Below are 15811 nucleotides of genomic sequence, written 5' to 3' on the forward strand. Positions count from 1 at the left end.
ATACTGTTGCGATGTTAGAAAATAAATATTTACCTCTTCCTTTTCTGTTTAAATGATTATCAAAGAAAATGTGGACCACAAAGGTTTGCCAGTCCACGCGGTCCAAAATGAAAAGAAATAGCACCCTCTACCGGCGGACTTCTGCAGGAGGACCCATTTTAGTTGGTTTAGTAGTTAAGAGTCGTGTTAAATCCATCCATCCATTTTCCGAACCGCTTTATCCTTACAAGAGTCACGGGGGGTGCTGGAGCCTATCTCAGCTGTCTTCGGGCAGTAGGCGGGTGACACCCCGAACTGGTTGCCAGCCAATCGCAGGAGTCGTGTTAAATTGATTCGAAATATCCCATGAGAAAATATGTGCGAGCATTTGTGACGCTTCAGGTAAATTCCCACTGAAGGCCCGACCCATCAATCCCAGGCTTGATTGAAACGAATCTAAAGCGAACAACTCCCATTTATTGCACCCTTACGGAACGCAGCTCAACTACACACAATTATATATATATATGGATACATTAGAGCTATTGATTATATAGAACACACCAACACGCGTTTTCAAGACCGAATGGGAGAGAAGTCACACTGCAATTGGCTGTCAATCGCTCGTGGGCTGTCATTCTCAACCTTGTCAGAAGATGGTGACGCAATGCCGCGAGGGGAGCCGGGGCTGGCCTGCGAGGGGAGCAGAGGTGCCACCGCCATCCCCTCGGCCCCCATCCCACTCTCGTCCTTGAGGAGGGATGGTTGGAGGGTGGACACGGGCGGGAGGATGGTGGGGCTGCCGTCCCGGTGTGCGGGTGGGAAGCACTGGGGCATGTTACCCGAGGTCGACGAGATCTGGAGGTCCTGAGCGTTGGCGAATCCGGCGGTGTAATTGGGAGCGAGCTGACCAACGCTAGGCTGGGCGTACATGTTCGGCCAAGGGTACGACTGGTAGGACGCCATGACACCTGCATGGGGGAAATTGCCGGGTAGACTTGAGTTCCCCACGACCTGTTCCATTTATCCCTGCATTCCGCGAGCAAAACAAATGCTGGCAAAACAACAAGGTGGGAGAAATGAGTGTGAGAACATCATACCCCTGCCACGTCCCACTTCTGATACGGCTCTCCTACCGCCTCTGAATGTGGACAATTACGAACTCTCCTTCCGTTTGTACAGGAAAACAGGAAAAAGGCCTGAACAAGGCCATTTTTGTAAAAAGTGCTCTCCCGGTTAAACTGTTTTGCCAGAATGGGTGCAAGGAACCATAGTAGGTACGTTTGAAATACGGTGACAGGGAACCAACCCTGCTGCGAACAGTAAATATCTGCACCCATGAGTTTAATATAGATGCCACAAGATGGTAGCAAAGCACTTTAGGCCAAGGGGATCAAAAAGCATCAGCGCCACACATTAAGCATGTACACAATCGCGCACCCATGTTACACAACTGTACTCATAAATTAAAGGTGAGTTTGTAATATTCCCCCCCCCCCCAGCAGAATCGCTCTCAACACTACCAATCAAATTAACGTAACAAGAGACCCAGCAACAGCATTTTCGCGCTTCAGCTTGAGCACAACAACAGCTAATTAAGATTTTTAGCGAATAACGATTACTACGTTCCCCCCAAAAATGTGAATATGAGAACAAACCGAGTTACCGCGAGACACTCACCGTCGTTGGGGGGCTGCAGCAGAATCGGGCCCCCGCCCTGCGACTGCACATAGTTGTGGCCCGCGGTGGAGTCATCCGCATGCCCAAAAGGGTAGTAGGAGGTGGAGATGGTCTCCAGGTTGGGGAGAAGATAGGGGGAGGGGGTGGGGAAGGGCATGTGGGGGGGCAAGGACGTGGAGATGGTGTCCGGGTTGAGGGGAAGGTAGGAGGAGGGGGTGGGGATGGGGAAGGGCATGTGGGGGGGCAAGGACGTGGAGATGGTGTCCGTGTTGGGGAGAAGGTAGGAGGAGGGGGTGGGGAAGGGCATGTGGTGGGGCAAGGACGTGGAGATGGTGTCCGGGTTGAGGGGAAGGTAGGAGGAGAGGGTGGGGATGGGGAAGGGCATGTGGGGGGGCAAGGACATGGAGGTCGGAAGCAGCTGCGACTGTCCAGGCGGGTACAAAGTCTGCTGCTGGAAGGACAGCTGAGGGTTGCTCTGATGAACCGGCGCGAGATAGTCCAGCTCCTCGCCAAAGTCGAACTGAGAGCTGACGAGAGCATGCAGCAAATTCATCGATAAATATTGAGTGGGAAATCACCTTTACAAAAGACAACATGATGTTTTTGTTTACCACTCAATTAACGTTTTACTTTTTTTTTTTTTTTTAAATTAAAGCAACAGTTTATTATTATCATCAATGCTTGGTTTTGACCGAAGAGGGACCGGTTAAAACGTTTATATTTTCATATCATGTCATTGTATTTCAGCATTCAGTTATAGAATTTTTTTTTTTTAATTTAACAAGTGAAAAAGTTTCTCACCAATGTTACCATATGATTGTTTTGGGGTTTTTTTTTTTTTTGCAAATACAGTACATACAAGTCTTTTAGTTTTTCTTTTAATAATTGAATATATATTTGAGGGCAATTATGCAAAATATGCATCTTTTGTTTAATCTTTGTTCATTTTTTTTTTGTCATACAAAATTAACTTTTTAAATTATTTATTTTAAAAAATATTGGTTTTGTAAATATTAGCATTTGGTAAAATTGATATTTTAAGATACATTTTGATAGTGATTAAATAACTTTTCAAACATAAACTTGAACATACTCACTGTCCAACATAAATATGAATTACAATCATTAAGGCTTGGTTATGATTAACACTGTCAGAGAATTACAAATGTAATTTTAAAAATGTCACATTCACTTTGTGTCACATTTGTTCGAAGTTTGGTCCAAAAATCTTTCACAAACACCGTGTCACAATACCTAAAATGTATATTTTGTATACAATCTTTTTTTTCTCTACGATTTCGAAAAAAAAAAAAACACACACACCGAAATATTGTAACGACAGCTCTTTGATATTTTTCCCATTGTTCAATTGTCCGCCAAAAATTCTCGAAATAACAATTTGTGTAGTTGGAATTGTTGGCATTTCTTGTCAGTAACTTACAGGAAAAAACAAAGCTGTTCACTTTACTCAAAGATTTAAAGCAACATCAGAGAAGCGGGCTCTTCCCTTTTTTTTTTTTTTTAAACAATCAAATGGCTCAGGTGTCCCTAATGGAGTGTCCAGCGAGTGTGACCTTTTCCGCTGACCTGCCATCCGTCTGCACAGGGTGGCTGTCGCGGTCGTCCATGAAGAGAGGCTGTGTCGGCGTCGGCATCGGCGTGTTGAGGTTGTAGGAGAGGAGGGGGAGGCTGGCTCGCCTCAAGGGGGGAGGGCTGAGCAGGGGGGGCGGCTGGAAATTGGGCTGCTCACTCACTCTGGATTGACCTTGGGAGATGAAAGGCGCAGATTAAAAGGCGACATGAAAGCCAATTCGTGGCTCGTTTTAAGGCCTCCGCATGCAAGCCATAAACAGCTTGGAACAATCTAGCCTGCAGGAGAATGAAAACCTGGACTGGTAGGCAGCATTTGGCTGCAGGAGGGCAGGCTGTGTGTGGACATTGTCGAGAAAGGTGGCTCAAGCGGTGGTATGGCGCCGACGTGTCCAGAGAACACAGGTCCCACATTACTGAAAAGCACTCGTGAGGTCATTAAGTGAAGTGCAGTCCTTGTTCATGAAAATATGCTCCACGTCTGTTCACCTGCTGGCAGCGGCGGGCATGTTGGGCAATGCGAGATGGGCCTGGGGGTAAGTAAGGTTCCACTTGGCCCTTTTCTGTTGCTTTGCGCATTTAGACGAAACCATGCCCTCCGCTTTGCGCCACTTGGCTCGGCGATTCTGAAACCACACCTGACAAAAAAAACCAAGAACACACAGACAGTCACCCCCAAGAAATAAATGCCACATTGTTAATAGACTCACAAGAAGACCTCTGCTTGAAATGTACGAAACGTGACCCGACAAAAGAAGATCTTGCCCAGACATGATCGAAACAGACACATGCAGGACTGGACGACGCAAGACAAGGAAAAGAGCGGCAGACAAGAGTACAACGGCATTCGGTGTGAAAATAGAGCTGGATTGGATTGGCCATGGGCAGACAAGGAAATGAAAAGAACGGAACTGAATCATACCAGAGTTAGACAGGACGAAAAACTGCCACGTCCCTCCAGGCTAAATATTGTATAATTGACAATGATTCTATGTGAAGATACTTTTAGCGTAGTACTGAATTGAAGGAGGGAGCCAGACCATAATCCTCTGGGGTGACAAGCCAACTGATGCAGCGATAACTTTCCTCTTGTCTCCATCAGGATAATGGTCCCGCTGGAACAAGGCCTCCAAGTGCTCCAACATATCTAGACGCCATACAAAAGAGAAAAATAAAAAGAAACTACACACAAACGGGCCATACAGACAAATCCAAACAGGAATGAACGCTAGAGATGACGCGAGCCTCACCGGTGCTATAAAACGTCCTCGTCTTCTTCTTACGTGCCACCGGGCAGCTCTCTGGGTGACCTCGGATGGAGTACACCTGAGCTATCGCCTGACACAGACAACAGCGGCGACCAGTGGCATGTAGTATCACAAGAATGGAAAAATTGGACATCTTTGAAGGACTCTTGGAAATTGACAAATATGATACTAATTAACTATTAAACTATTTGAGCTAAAATAGCAGAGTTCTTGAGACTTTTTTTGCGTGTCTACTTATGATGGACACGCTTAACAAATTTCACGTTACAAAGAGAAAATGGTTTCAGGGGATATATTGTCTAACTCATTTGTCTGAAGAACCACTGGAAAAGACCAAATTGCCCTAAAATGGTTGCAACTACACAAAATGGCAGAGTACCGGTTTTGAGCATGCCTCTTTGAGACTTTTTTTGTGGGTGAACTCATGATAGACCAAATGTCATTCTGATTTTCGAACCGCATGAAGGAAGCCTTGAAATAGCCAAAATGACCACTTTAAACCAAATGGTAGACACCTTGAGTCGTTTCAGGTATGGTTAAGACTTTTTTTTTTTTTTGTCAGAGTCTGCTCATGACAAACATGCCTAACAAATTTCATGTTGTCAAGTTCAACTGGCTTTGGAGGTTGAATCAACATTGAAAATAAGACAAAAACAGCCACTTTGAGCCAAAATGACATTTTTTTTCTGTGTCTTATTGGTCATGGCTTCTGGAGACTTTTTCGTGGGTCTACCCAATCAAATTTCATGTTGCTAAGCAAAACTAGTTTCAGGCGCAGTATTTTCAAAGAAGTATGTCTTTGATTGACCACTGGAAATTCACAAATGACTGTAAATTGTCTGCATCATAACAAAACGGCAGATTTCCAGAGTCTTTCCAGGCATGGGTTCTTGGTATTTTTTTTTGTGGGTCTACTCATGATCAACACGGCTACCAAATTGCATGTTGCTCAAGTAAACTGGCTTTGGTGGCTGTATTTTTGGACTCGGTTGTCTTTGAAGGACCCCTGGAAATGGGCAAAATGATATCCTAAAATGGCTGCTTGGAACCAAAATGGGAGACTGCGTCTTTTGGGGTATGACTTCCGTCTGTGATAAAGTTGAAGGTGTAAATCTGTTATTGGTCACCTCTGGTGGTTCCAGGGCTTGTTGGGACTGTGGTGAAAAGCGGCCGGGTGACCTCTTGGTCGGGGCAAGTTGATCAGGGCTGGGGTTCTGAGACAATTGCACCATGGGTTCAGGAGCAGGGGGTCCGTCAAGATCTGAACCATCGCAGCCAAGGTAGACAGGCTCAGACAGGTCGCGGTTGGTTATGAGTCCAACGGGGGGCTCCGTCAGAGCCGAATTCACCTCGGGGCTCATCAGCACCGCTTCGGGTTTGTCCTCGACGCCATCTTTCTCTTCTTTTATGTTCTCTGGGTGTTCGGTGGCCTTCTCGGTTTGAGTCTTTTTTCTATTCTTCTGCTCGAAACCTCCATGGTCTGCTTTATTTACTTTTTTGGTATCCTCCTCTTCCTGTGGTGCTCCCTGGCTTGCTTCATCTTCCTTCTCTCCATCTTCATCATCCTTTACCTCCTCTGCTTCCCCTGTTTCCCCCTCCTGACTGTCTTCAATTCCCAACTCCTCACAGAAGAGACTCTGACAGCCTGGAATGAACAAGTGAAGGGGAAGGACATCCACCCCACCAAACATCATCATTATCATCATCATCAATCATTAATATTTTATTCACATTAATTCATCAAAATTAAAAGCAGGAATAAAATATTTCATTAAGAATCCTGTCACATTTGTTGTATTAAGCTACCCCCTCCAAAAAAAAAAAATTCATTTTAGCATGGTTTTTATTCATTTAATTTATAAAATAATTGAATCATTATTATAACAATGAATAAAATAGCCATGATTTACTTTGTATAGAGTTAACACTTTCCTTTTATTAAAAAAATATTTTATTCACATTAATATATCAAAATTAAAAGCAGGAATAAAACATTTCATTTATTTCAATTTGAAAAAATACAAAAATAAAAGTACACGATAGAAATGTGTATAATTACTTAAACCACAATTGCCGGGCCAGTAAAACGTTATCTCAGTTGGCCAAAAACTAACTTCGCACGCAATTAAAAGAACAAGACGTGCCTACTATCGCTACGTGCTACAAGCTACTAAGTTAGCGAGCATTGGTTTAACGTTATTGTTGGTGCATGATAGCCATTTAGTACAACGTTTTGACAACCACTACCAAACATTTTAACTTTCCACGACGGTGAATTGCGAAGTATCTCTTCAGATTTGCTGTTGTTTCCAGCTACCTTGCGCCCACACTCCTTCCCTCGACTAAACTCAAGCATCCCCCCCGCTTAAATAAAAATGTCTCCCGGCCCTCGAGTAAAGCAAGGCCATTAACGCTTCCTTTTTACGCAGTGGTTAATTTACCGTGAATCGCGGCAAAACTTTGATGCCACTACTCCAAGATATCTTACATTAATGTTGGTCTCGTCTTTTCTCGTGAATTAAAATCTCCATATAACTCAACCCAGTTTTTATTTTAAAAAAAAACAACAAAATTTTCGTCTCATAATTAGTACGCGAAAATTCATACCGATTTTGGCCCAATTACCATTATTATTTTTAAATGGCGGTGTTATTAGTCACGTAGTTTTCGTCCGGTGAAAACTGCGTTGATGGCCCATATGATATGAGTTGTCTAAAAAACAAAATAATAAAAGGCTGTCGATTAATCGTATTTTATTAGGCTTCAAAGTACAGTGTATATGCAGTATACAGTGTATTGAACATACACTGCTTTCTAACAGACAAAATGTTATCCTTTTATCAATGTATTAATTTACCTTTACGTCAAACTTGCTATGTTTCCATTATTATGTTTCTATTCGCCTTTAGGCCACACTAAACTTACGAAACTTACCAACTAAAGTTACGAGAACATTTAGTGAACTTTATGGTACATGTTGACTAAAAGCTAATACAATATTTCGAAATATCTAAGAAGAAAGCAATTAAAGTACAAAGACTTCATTAATTTGTGTCCCCGGTGTCCACCTGACTGTTAATTATTAGCTCGGGCCAGCTAACTTGCACCGTCTGGCCCCCTCGACTCTTACTACAAGGTCGCCAGAATTAATGAGATACTTTTGGGCTACTTCAAACCGTCCACTCGGGGCCCTTGGAGCCTCGCGAGGAAATGAATTCTAAACTGTCTTTCTCTTTGAACGAAGTGCTTTTCAACACTTCGTTCAAATTACGGTGCAAGTCAAGTAATTCGCTAGCCAATGCGCGAGGACTGAGCTCATAATGCTAATAAATTAACTAATAAGTGACAACTCAAAAGTCGAATTTACCACATGTATCGCTTAAGCCTTCCTCCATGTCTTCACCGAATCGCTAAAGAGCAATTAAGCCGTCTTCGCAGGACTCCACGAGACCAGCCGCGAGGAGAATTGAATGATTGGTTACTTGATTGATGATGCATGATCAAGTCAGGTTGACGGGCGTGGCAGCCAATCAGCGAGGGAGAAGCAGCAGAGGCGATTCACACCAGGTACAACCTGTTTTGATTTCTTTAAAATAAGCCACAAAAGCGTAACATTTAGGACAAATTTATGTCAAATGTTGATTTGGCTTAATGTTTACTAAATGCGCTGCGACGTGGCTGTTAATTTCAAGCCAAACATCACAACGCACGTCTTGTCACAATTATTCGCTAATGAGGCGTTGATTTAACTGCGGGTCTACCTGTCGGCCACCAGATGGCGTGCTTACGGTTATCTGCTCCCATGCATTTTGTAACATCACTCCAAATTCAAGAGTATGCTGATACATATTTGAAGTGATGCCACGTATCTGAGAAATGACCACCGGTTACATTTGTCTGTGGTTTGGAAACGGCAGCTGGAGATGAGCTTGAATTCCACACGGTGATGAAATAATATTGGGATAGCAAGGAAGAATGGTCAAAAATTATTGTGGCAAAAAGTGAAAATGGGGATTTGTCTTAGTGGCCATCACAACTGCAGGAAGTGAAAATGGACCGAAATATTGAGACAGGAAGTGGAAATGAACAAAATATTGGAGCAGGGAGTAGAAATGTACAAAAAGTGTTTTAACTGAACAAAAGTACTGGGATGAGTGGCTGTCACGTCAACAGGAAGTGAAACTAGCCAAATGTATCAGGACGAAGTAAAAATGCACAAAAATGAAAGTTACAGGGAATGAAATTTGACGAAAGCACTGGACCAAGAGGCCGCCACACTTGCAGGAATTAGAAATTGATCCAAAATACTGGGACAGGAAGCGAAAAGTGCCAGTGGGATTTTGATGTCAATTCAACATCGAAATCCAATTTTCAACATCAAAATTTATGTCACGTGATCACTGGGGTGTCTTGTTTCACAGGGATCTCTGTGTCAATAAAGTAAATCAAGAGACAAGAGTTTTTTGTAGCCAATCAGGTCTTTTATTTGGAACAGAGAGGCAGATTAGTGACAGGGCGACAGTGACGCACGCGGAGGTTGGGCCCCCCTCGCACACTCACGCAGCCAAATGACACAAAGAACTCAGCCTTAAAAAAATGCAAATGTATAAAAACAGGAATGAGAGAACAGCAAAACGGAGAAGTCGTGTCCGCCTCCTTCGGCCTCACGCGCACTCACGCCCGCGCACAAGCTGGGCCACAAACACGCACACACTTTGAGACAAGAGTCACTTTAGAAAAGACAACACGTGTTCACGTCACTCCTGCCTGTGCGGAAGCGGCGTGTGGACGGACACGCTCGCCATATGCGCGTGTGTGCGTGAGAGAGACATTCGGTTGTGAGTAAGCAAACACACGTGCACACACTCAGTGCACGCTATATTGAAATGTGAAATACACGCACCCGCAGTTGCAAGTTCAGTTGAGGTCAGCGCGCGCGCGCACACACACACACACACACACACACACACACACACACACACACACACACACACACACACTTTGACAGGGTTCCCACTCTTCCACTTGCTTTTTATTTATGGACCTTTTAAGGACTTTTGAGGGCTAATTTAGCCCTTTTTTCAGGACTTTTTCTCCATTCAGCAAGGGAATCACGGTGGATTTAATGCCCGCTCAGCAATATGTGGGCTTAACAGAAAGCCACATATCACTGAGCTGGTGTTCAAATCATTGCTGCCAAAGGAAGGGCACATCTTTATTTTTAGGAGCAATCACCCAACCCTTTATTTGACATACTACAGTAATCCCTCGTTTGTCTCGGTTAATGGGGACCAAAACCACCCGCGATAACCGAAAATCCGCGAAGTAGCGTCCAATTAACATAAACAGGTCAAATTTATATATATATATATACACGTTTTTTTTTTAATCCGCAAACGGTCCGCGAGAAGCTGCAAAACAACAGTGAGTCACATAGAGCAACACATACAGTACTGTACTCCATGTATATGTAAAAAAATATATATATATATACTTTTTTTAAAATATTTTTGAAAAAATCCACGATGCACTGAACCCGCGATAAACGAACCGCGAAGTAGCGAGGGATCACTGTATATGTCAAATTTTCATTTTCCTACCTAAATTTTCATTTTCCTACCTTACAGGTAGGAAAATGAAAAACTTGAATTCATTCTCAAATAAAGTACACTAAGTAAATTTTAAATTTAGAAAATATAAAACTTCAATTCATTTTCAAATTAAAATATATTTTTTAAGGATTTTTATTGATTTTTAGAAGCTTTCCTTGAAAATTAAGGACAATTAAGAACATAGTTTTACAACTTCTTTTTTATGGATTTTTATGAACTTTAAGGACCTGTGGGAACCCTGCTGGAAGTGGCGGGTTCAATTGAGGTGCTCTCATTCACACACACATGCAAGTGACAGGTTTAGACAGACGCACACACAAATCTCTCTTTCACACACACACCAGATTCAGATGGAGAGCCATCTTTCTCACACACACAAATTTCTCTCTCACTCTCACATGCAGACATCTCACATATTTGTGTGTTCTACACAAATCTCTCTCAGTCACTTCTCTTTCTCTGGCACACATCTCTCTGGAAAAATTTCTCACACACATCTCATGCTTTCACTCTCACGCATAGTTTTCGCTGTGTCACCTCTCCGCAGTGCTCTTACTTCCCCACACACTTCTTCCTGTGACACACATCACTCACATTCTCTCACTGGTATCTCTCTCTCTCTCTTTGCATCTACAACTTCACTCATACACAAACCTCTCATACGTTTTACTCTCAGAATTTTGTCAAATATTTTTCTCTCTTGTAAACCCACCTCTCACACATATCTCTCTAACTCTCTCGCGCACACACACACATACACACTTGTCTTGGTAACATTTTATACTGACACACACTTGTTCTTTCTATTTCACACATCACTCTTTCCCACACACAACTATAATTTTCAAATGAGCTGTTCTCACACACACACACAGACACACACACACACACAAACACACCCACACACACACACCAGTGAACGAAATGTCACCTGTCTGTGGAAGAGCGTGAGAACTGCTAAAAGAGTTTAACACACAGTCGACCACCTCACACACACTCTCACACACACGCACTAATATAGTTTTGACTCCCATGCATGTTTTTTTTTTTATCTACAGTACTGAGTATAAGAAGCTACGAGTCCAGTCGCACTGACGTGGTTACAATCTCTAAGATAAAAGCACCACCCACCCCGCAAGTCCTAACCTGCCCCACCTCCCTCTCCTCTGCAGGTAAATGAAAGTCATGCAAACGTTGACGGTAAGGGCGGCACGGCTGCAAAGCCGAGCAACAACTGATGGCTAAAACCAATTGATAAGAAACGGGCTGACGGCGAGCCATGTGATTCATCGATAGTATTGCATTACACGGGTGCGTAGGTGTGCACGTGTGTGTGTGTAAAATGTCGGGACAGGAAGTAGAAAATTCGCAAAAGTATTCAGATTTTTGGACCTAGAGAAATTGAATCGGACAAGGTCGAGATGGACAAAAATGTCGGGAAATGAACAAAAGCATTCAGACAGGAAGTTGAAGTGGACAAAAGTATCTGGACACATCTATTGTACTTGTACTTGCAGGAAGTGAAAATGGACAAAAATTTGTTATGACCTTGTGTCACAACACAAGGTCATTCATTGTCCTATTAGGAAGTAAAAACAATGTTGGGACAATAGACACAAATATAGGGCCAGGTACTGACGATGGTCCAAAATATTGGGACAGAAAGTCAGAATGAACATGAATATTTGGAGTAAAAGTGAAAATGGACAAAAATCAGACGTTTTGTGAGAGTGTATGTGTGTGTGTGATGAGAGCACAGCTCATGTAAAATGATAACAGATAAATTAAAAAAAGATATTAAAAAAAAAGCCCAGGCAGATGATTAGTGATGCCAGAAAAGTAAACCGATATTTACATATAAACTTTTTGTTTTAAACAGCTAAATACACCTTTGTTTAAGTATTATTATCAATACAGCATTGTTATTATTATTAGAATTAGAATTATTCAACCATCAAGGCCAAAACATTGATGGATATGTTGTGGATTATTACTATCCATCACGAGTCTTTCTACAGCAACGAGAAGGCTGGACGTGCCGTGTTCTGATTGGGCGAGCACCGAGCGAGTCATCACAGCCACCTGTGAGTGTGTGTGTGTGTCTGTGTGTGTGTGTGTGAGAGCGGGTGCGTGCAAGCAGAGGGACGGAAGGCACCGGCGAGACCTTTCCTTTCGACCTCAGGCTCTGTGCGACCAATCAGATTCTCATTTTTGGCGAGGATTTTTCCTGCCCTGCCTCGTGCCTCCTCTCTCCTCTCCTTTGGCCGTTTCACTAAAAACTCCAAGGTACCTTTTTTTTTTTTCTTTAGACGCCGTCACACCCAAAAGTGTTCAGTTTTGATGTTTTTCTTACAAAATAATCATATTGTCACATACAGAACAAGAGATATTAATAACAAACAGAAAAAAAATGTGTGGTTTTTTTTTAAAGAGTATTTTTGCTTTGTTGTTTTTTTTTGTCCCCTTTTTCCACACTTTCAATGAAAAGAAAGTTCCAAGTCCCCAAACTAAAAAAGGCGCTCTCGTGGTTGGCAGATGAGAGGAAGAGAGAGCGAGAGACAGCGGTGGGTGGGGTGGTGGTGGTGGTGGTGGTGTGGGGGATGGGGGTCAGGGTGGAAAGCAATGCGGAGGAAGAGGAGGCTTGGCGTCATCGTGCCAGCGGCGGCGGCGGTCATGCGTTACGCGTAAAATTCCTCTTGCTTGTCCGGCTTCTGGTAGGTGACGGTGGCCTGCTTGGGCTCCTCCAGTGTATAGCTGCCCTCGTCCTTCTTCTTCATGCGGTACACCAGCAGCATGACCAGGAAGGCAGCGAACAGGGCGCCCACCACGCCACCGACGATGACCGCTGAAAAAAAACAGACAGAGACAGGGGAGGTGGGCATTTCAGTCGGAAAGTAGCATGTGACTTTGGGAACTCATTTGTATACCCTCTCCTATAAAAAATAATAATAATAAAGAAAGAAAGAAATTGGGACACTTGGTGGGCAAAAGTACTGGGACAGGAAGTCAAAATGGTCCCTGGAAGTCCATCCATCCATTCATTTTCTGATCCGCTTTATCCTCACAAGGGTCGCGGGGTCGGGGGTGCTGGAGCCTATCCCAGCCGTCTTCCGGCAGTAGGCGGGGGACACCCTGAACCGGTTCCCAGCCACTCGCAGGGCACACATAGACGAACAACCATTCGCGCTCACATTCACAGCTAGGGACAATTTAGACCGTTCAATCAGCCTGCCATGCATGTTTTTGGAATGTGGGAGGAAACCGGAGTACCCGGAGAAAACCTACGCAGGCAAACTCCACACAGAGAGGCCGGAACCGGGATTGAACCCACGACCTCTGCACCGTGAGGTCGACGCGCTAACCACTCGGGCCGTTGTCCCAATACTTTTGTCCATTAACAAAACTGCGGAGGTGTGATGGCCACATGTTGCAATACTTCAATTCATTTTCACTTCTGTCCCAATATTACTGTTCAATTTTGCTTCCTTTCCCAAAGCTTCTGCCCATTTTCACTATCTGTCTGAAAATGTTGGTACATTTGTCCTAATATTTCAGTTTGTTCCTACTACCTGACAAAACATTTTGGTCCATTCTCACTTCCTGTCCTAATATTTTTTGTTAAATTTTACTTCCTGTGCTCAACGATAGTAATTTGATTTTGTCGATTTTCACTGTGCGTTTCCTTTCCTGTAGGTGTGATGGCCACATGTCCCAATACTCACTCCCTCAATATTTTTGTCCGTTTTGACTTAATGCCCCAATTCTTTTGTTCATTTTCACTTCTGATATATTTTTATTTATTATTTCGCTTCCAGTCTCAATGTTTTTGTCTGTTCAAGAAGTGAACAATATTTTGACAGATAGTGATGACTAACAAGAAGTATTGGGACATAAGGCCAACCCACTTACATCAAGTGTAAAAGAACAAAAATATTGGGCCGGGAAATAAAGATGGAAGAAAATGGACACACGGCCATCACAGCTACGGCTAGTGAAAAAGGACAAAAATGTGACGCCTCATAATCCGGTCTTTTAGTGCGGAAAATACGTTATGTGAATAAATACATAAATAAGCAACCAATCAAATAAATGAAAAAATAAATATAAGATAATAGAAGCTTTCTCAACGAGGGCGAACTGCTGTTCGTCCTCATTTTTCAACCACACGATAGCAGGACCGCTCTGCTTTGTGTTAACAAACACAATGACACGTACACACACAAACGCACACATGCGTGCGCACAGATAAACACAGTCTAGTCTAGCCTAAAGTCTGTTGCCTCCTGCTCTTTTACCAGTGACCAGGAAATCAGCAAAAACCACAGCCAGCAGTCCGCCAATGAGAATGGCTGGAAGAGACAGAGAGGTCAGACCAGTTGGAAACGCCGTCGCTATCGAGCCCACAAAACCTTTTTTGGGGAGATGAGTCAATGAACGACTCTACTTGATGGAAACGGTGTAAATCGGTCTCAGGCGTTCAACAGGGAAGGGAAGTTACAAGGCCAAACAGAGACAACACCGACCTATCAAGACTTCTTTCCTTTCCAGGATGTTTTTCTGCGGGAGCTGCGCGGCTGAGCTGCCGCCATCCACCGTGTTGCCGACCAGATCCGGATCCTCCGGCGTCAGGGCGCGGCCAAGATCGCTGCGCTGGTCGTCACGGATCTCGAAGTCGCCGCTGGGCCCCATGACGGCCACCTCGTTGTTGCTTTCCTCGGCACGTGCCTGGGAAACAGGAAGTGGACTTTCAGGGCCCGATGGCGTGGAGCGCAACAACAACGCCAGGAACAACGAGGCCCTTTTTGGTTCTGATCAGTGGAAAGTTATTTACTACTTTTAAATATTAAAACACAGATACAGCCGAATCTGGAAATGATTAAAAGAGGATGTTGGAATTCTGGAGTCCGTTATTTGATGGAGTCTTGCAAATTCGTCCCAAAAAAACCCCCCAACAATTCTCCAGAATGTGCCATCCGATTTTCAAAATTCGAACTGCATTTTGACAGATTTGGATTTTATTTTTGTAAATCCTGTGGCTTTGCGATTTGTTGGTGTTAGGAAGTACACGGAATCAAAATGGCCGACTTCCTGTTATCCGATCTTAGCGATAAGTTCTTGAGACTTTTTCCAGGTTACGACAGAAGATATGTCCATCCATTTTTGCGTTGATTGGTCAAACTGACGAATCTTTTTCAAACATGGCCAAAAACGAACAGTAAGTCAGCTGCTTTGGTTTGAAGAGGACAAAATTCCAGGTTTTGTACTTGTTCAGCAACTCTCCCAAACAAGTTTCAATTAGAAGCTTGTCTTCTAGACCAGTGTTTTTCAAACATTTTTGAGCCAAGGCACACTTCTTTCATTGAAAAAAATCTCGCGACACACCACTAGCTGAAAATGTGAAAACCCCCCGCTTACGTGTTATATTGTTACTTTAACCGTTTTTAACATTAAAGAATGACATTATAACAGCTTGAATTGGAATCAAATGAACACAAAGAAAAAAGTATTTTATAATATTTGATATTTATTGTTTCACTGTCGTCCTGCATTCATGTGGCACAAATTCGCTTGTCTCGAGTGGTCGAAACACAAGGCAATAGGCTAGGTGTTGCTGCTCCCTAGTGGTATGGGAGGGTACTACACGATTACTTTCTGGGCGATTCACAGGCATACAAATGGGAT

At 43.3% G+C, this 15811-nt stretch overlaps 2 protein-coding genes across 3 annotated transcripts in view; both read right to left on the reverse strand.

Moving 5' to 3' along the window:
* Positions 1-523: 523 nt before the first annotated feature.
* On the reverse strand, positions 524-6211 carry nobox (NOBOX oogenesis homeobox). The gene is made up of 8 exons (XM_086137472.1): positions 5645-6211; positions 4500-4587; positions 4290-4396; positions 3739-3887; positions 3547-3665; positions 3247-3424; positions 1660-2186; positions 524-950 (listed from the first exon to the last, which is right to left on the reverse strand). The coding sequence occupies exons 1-8, from the start codon at positions 6209-6211 to the stop codon at positions 556-558; spliced, it is 2130 nt and encodes a 709-aa protein (XP_085993598.1). The 3' UTR covers positions 524-555.
* A 2765-nt stretch (positions 6212-8976) lies between these two features.
* sdc3 (syndecan 3) overlaps positions 8977-15811 on the reverse strand; it is a 30936-nt gene continuing 24101 nt past the window's right edge. For both annotated transcript variants that reach the window (XM_086136225.1, XM_086136224.1), the window contains exons 4-5: positions 14653-14854; positions 8977-12974 (exon numbers count right to left, since the gene is read on the reverse strand). In XM_086136225.1, the coding sequence (XP_085992351.1) occupies positions 12808-12974; positions 14653-14854 (369 nt within the window). In that variant the 3' untranslated portion in view covers positions 8977-12807. The remainder of the gene's footprint in view (positions 12975-14652; positions 14855-15811) is intronic.

This window comes from Hippocampus guttulatus, chromosome 18, assembly GCF_054856545.1.
Source record: "Hippocampus guttulatus isolate MCC_2025c chromosome 18, RoL_Hgut_1.0, whole genome shotgun sequence".
NCBI classification, from domain to species: domain Eukaryota; kingdom Metazoa; phylum Chordata; class Actinopteri; order Syngnathiformes; family Syngnathidae; genus Hippocampus; species Hippocampus guttulatus.

Excerpts from the sequence above, each read along its gene's own strand:
- nobox (XM_086137472.1), bottom strand. The coding sequence starts at position 6,211 with ATGATGTTTGGTGGGGTGGATGTCCTTCCCCTTCACTTGTTCATTCCA. Across the intron at positions 4,397-4,499 it reads GAGGACGTTTTATAGCACCG|ATATGTTGGAGCACTTGGAG; the intron begins GTGAGGCTCGCG and ends TATGGCGTCTAG. Across the intron at positions 2,187-3,246 it reads CCTGTGCAGACGGATGGCAG|CTCTCAGTTCGACTTTGGCG; the intron begins GTCAGCGGAAAA and ends TGCTCTCGTCAG.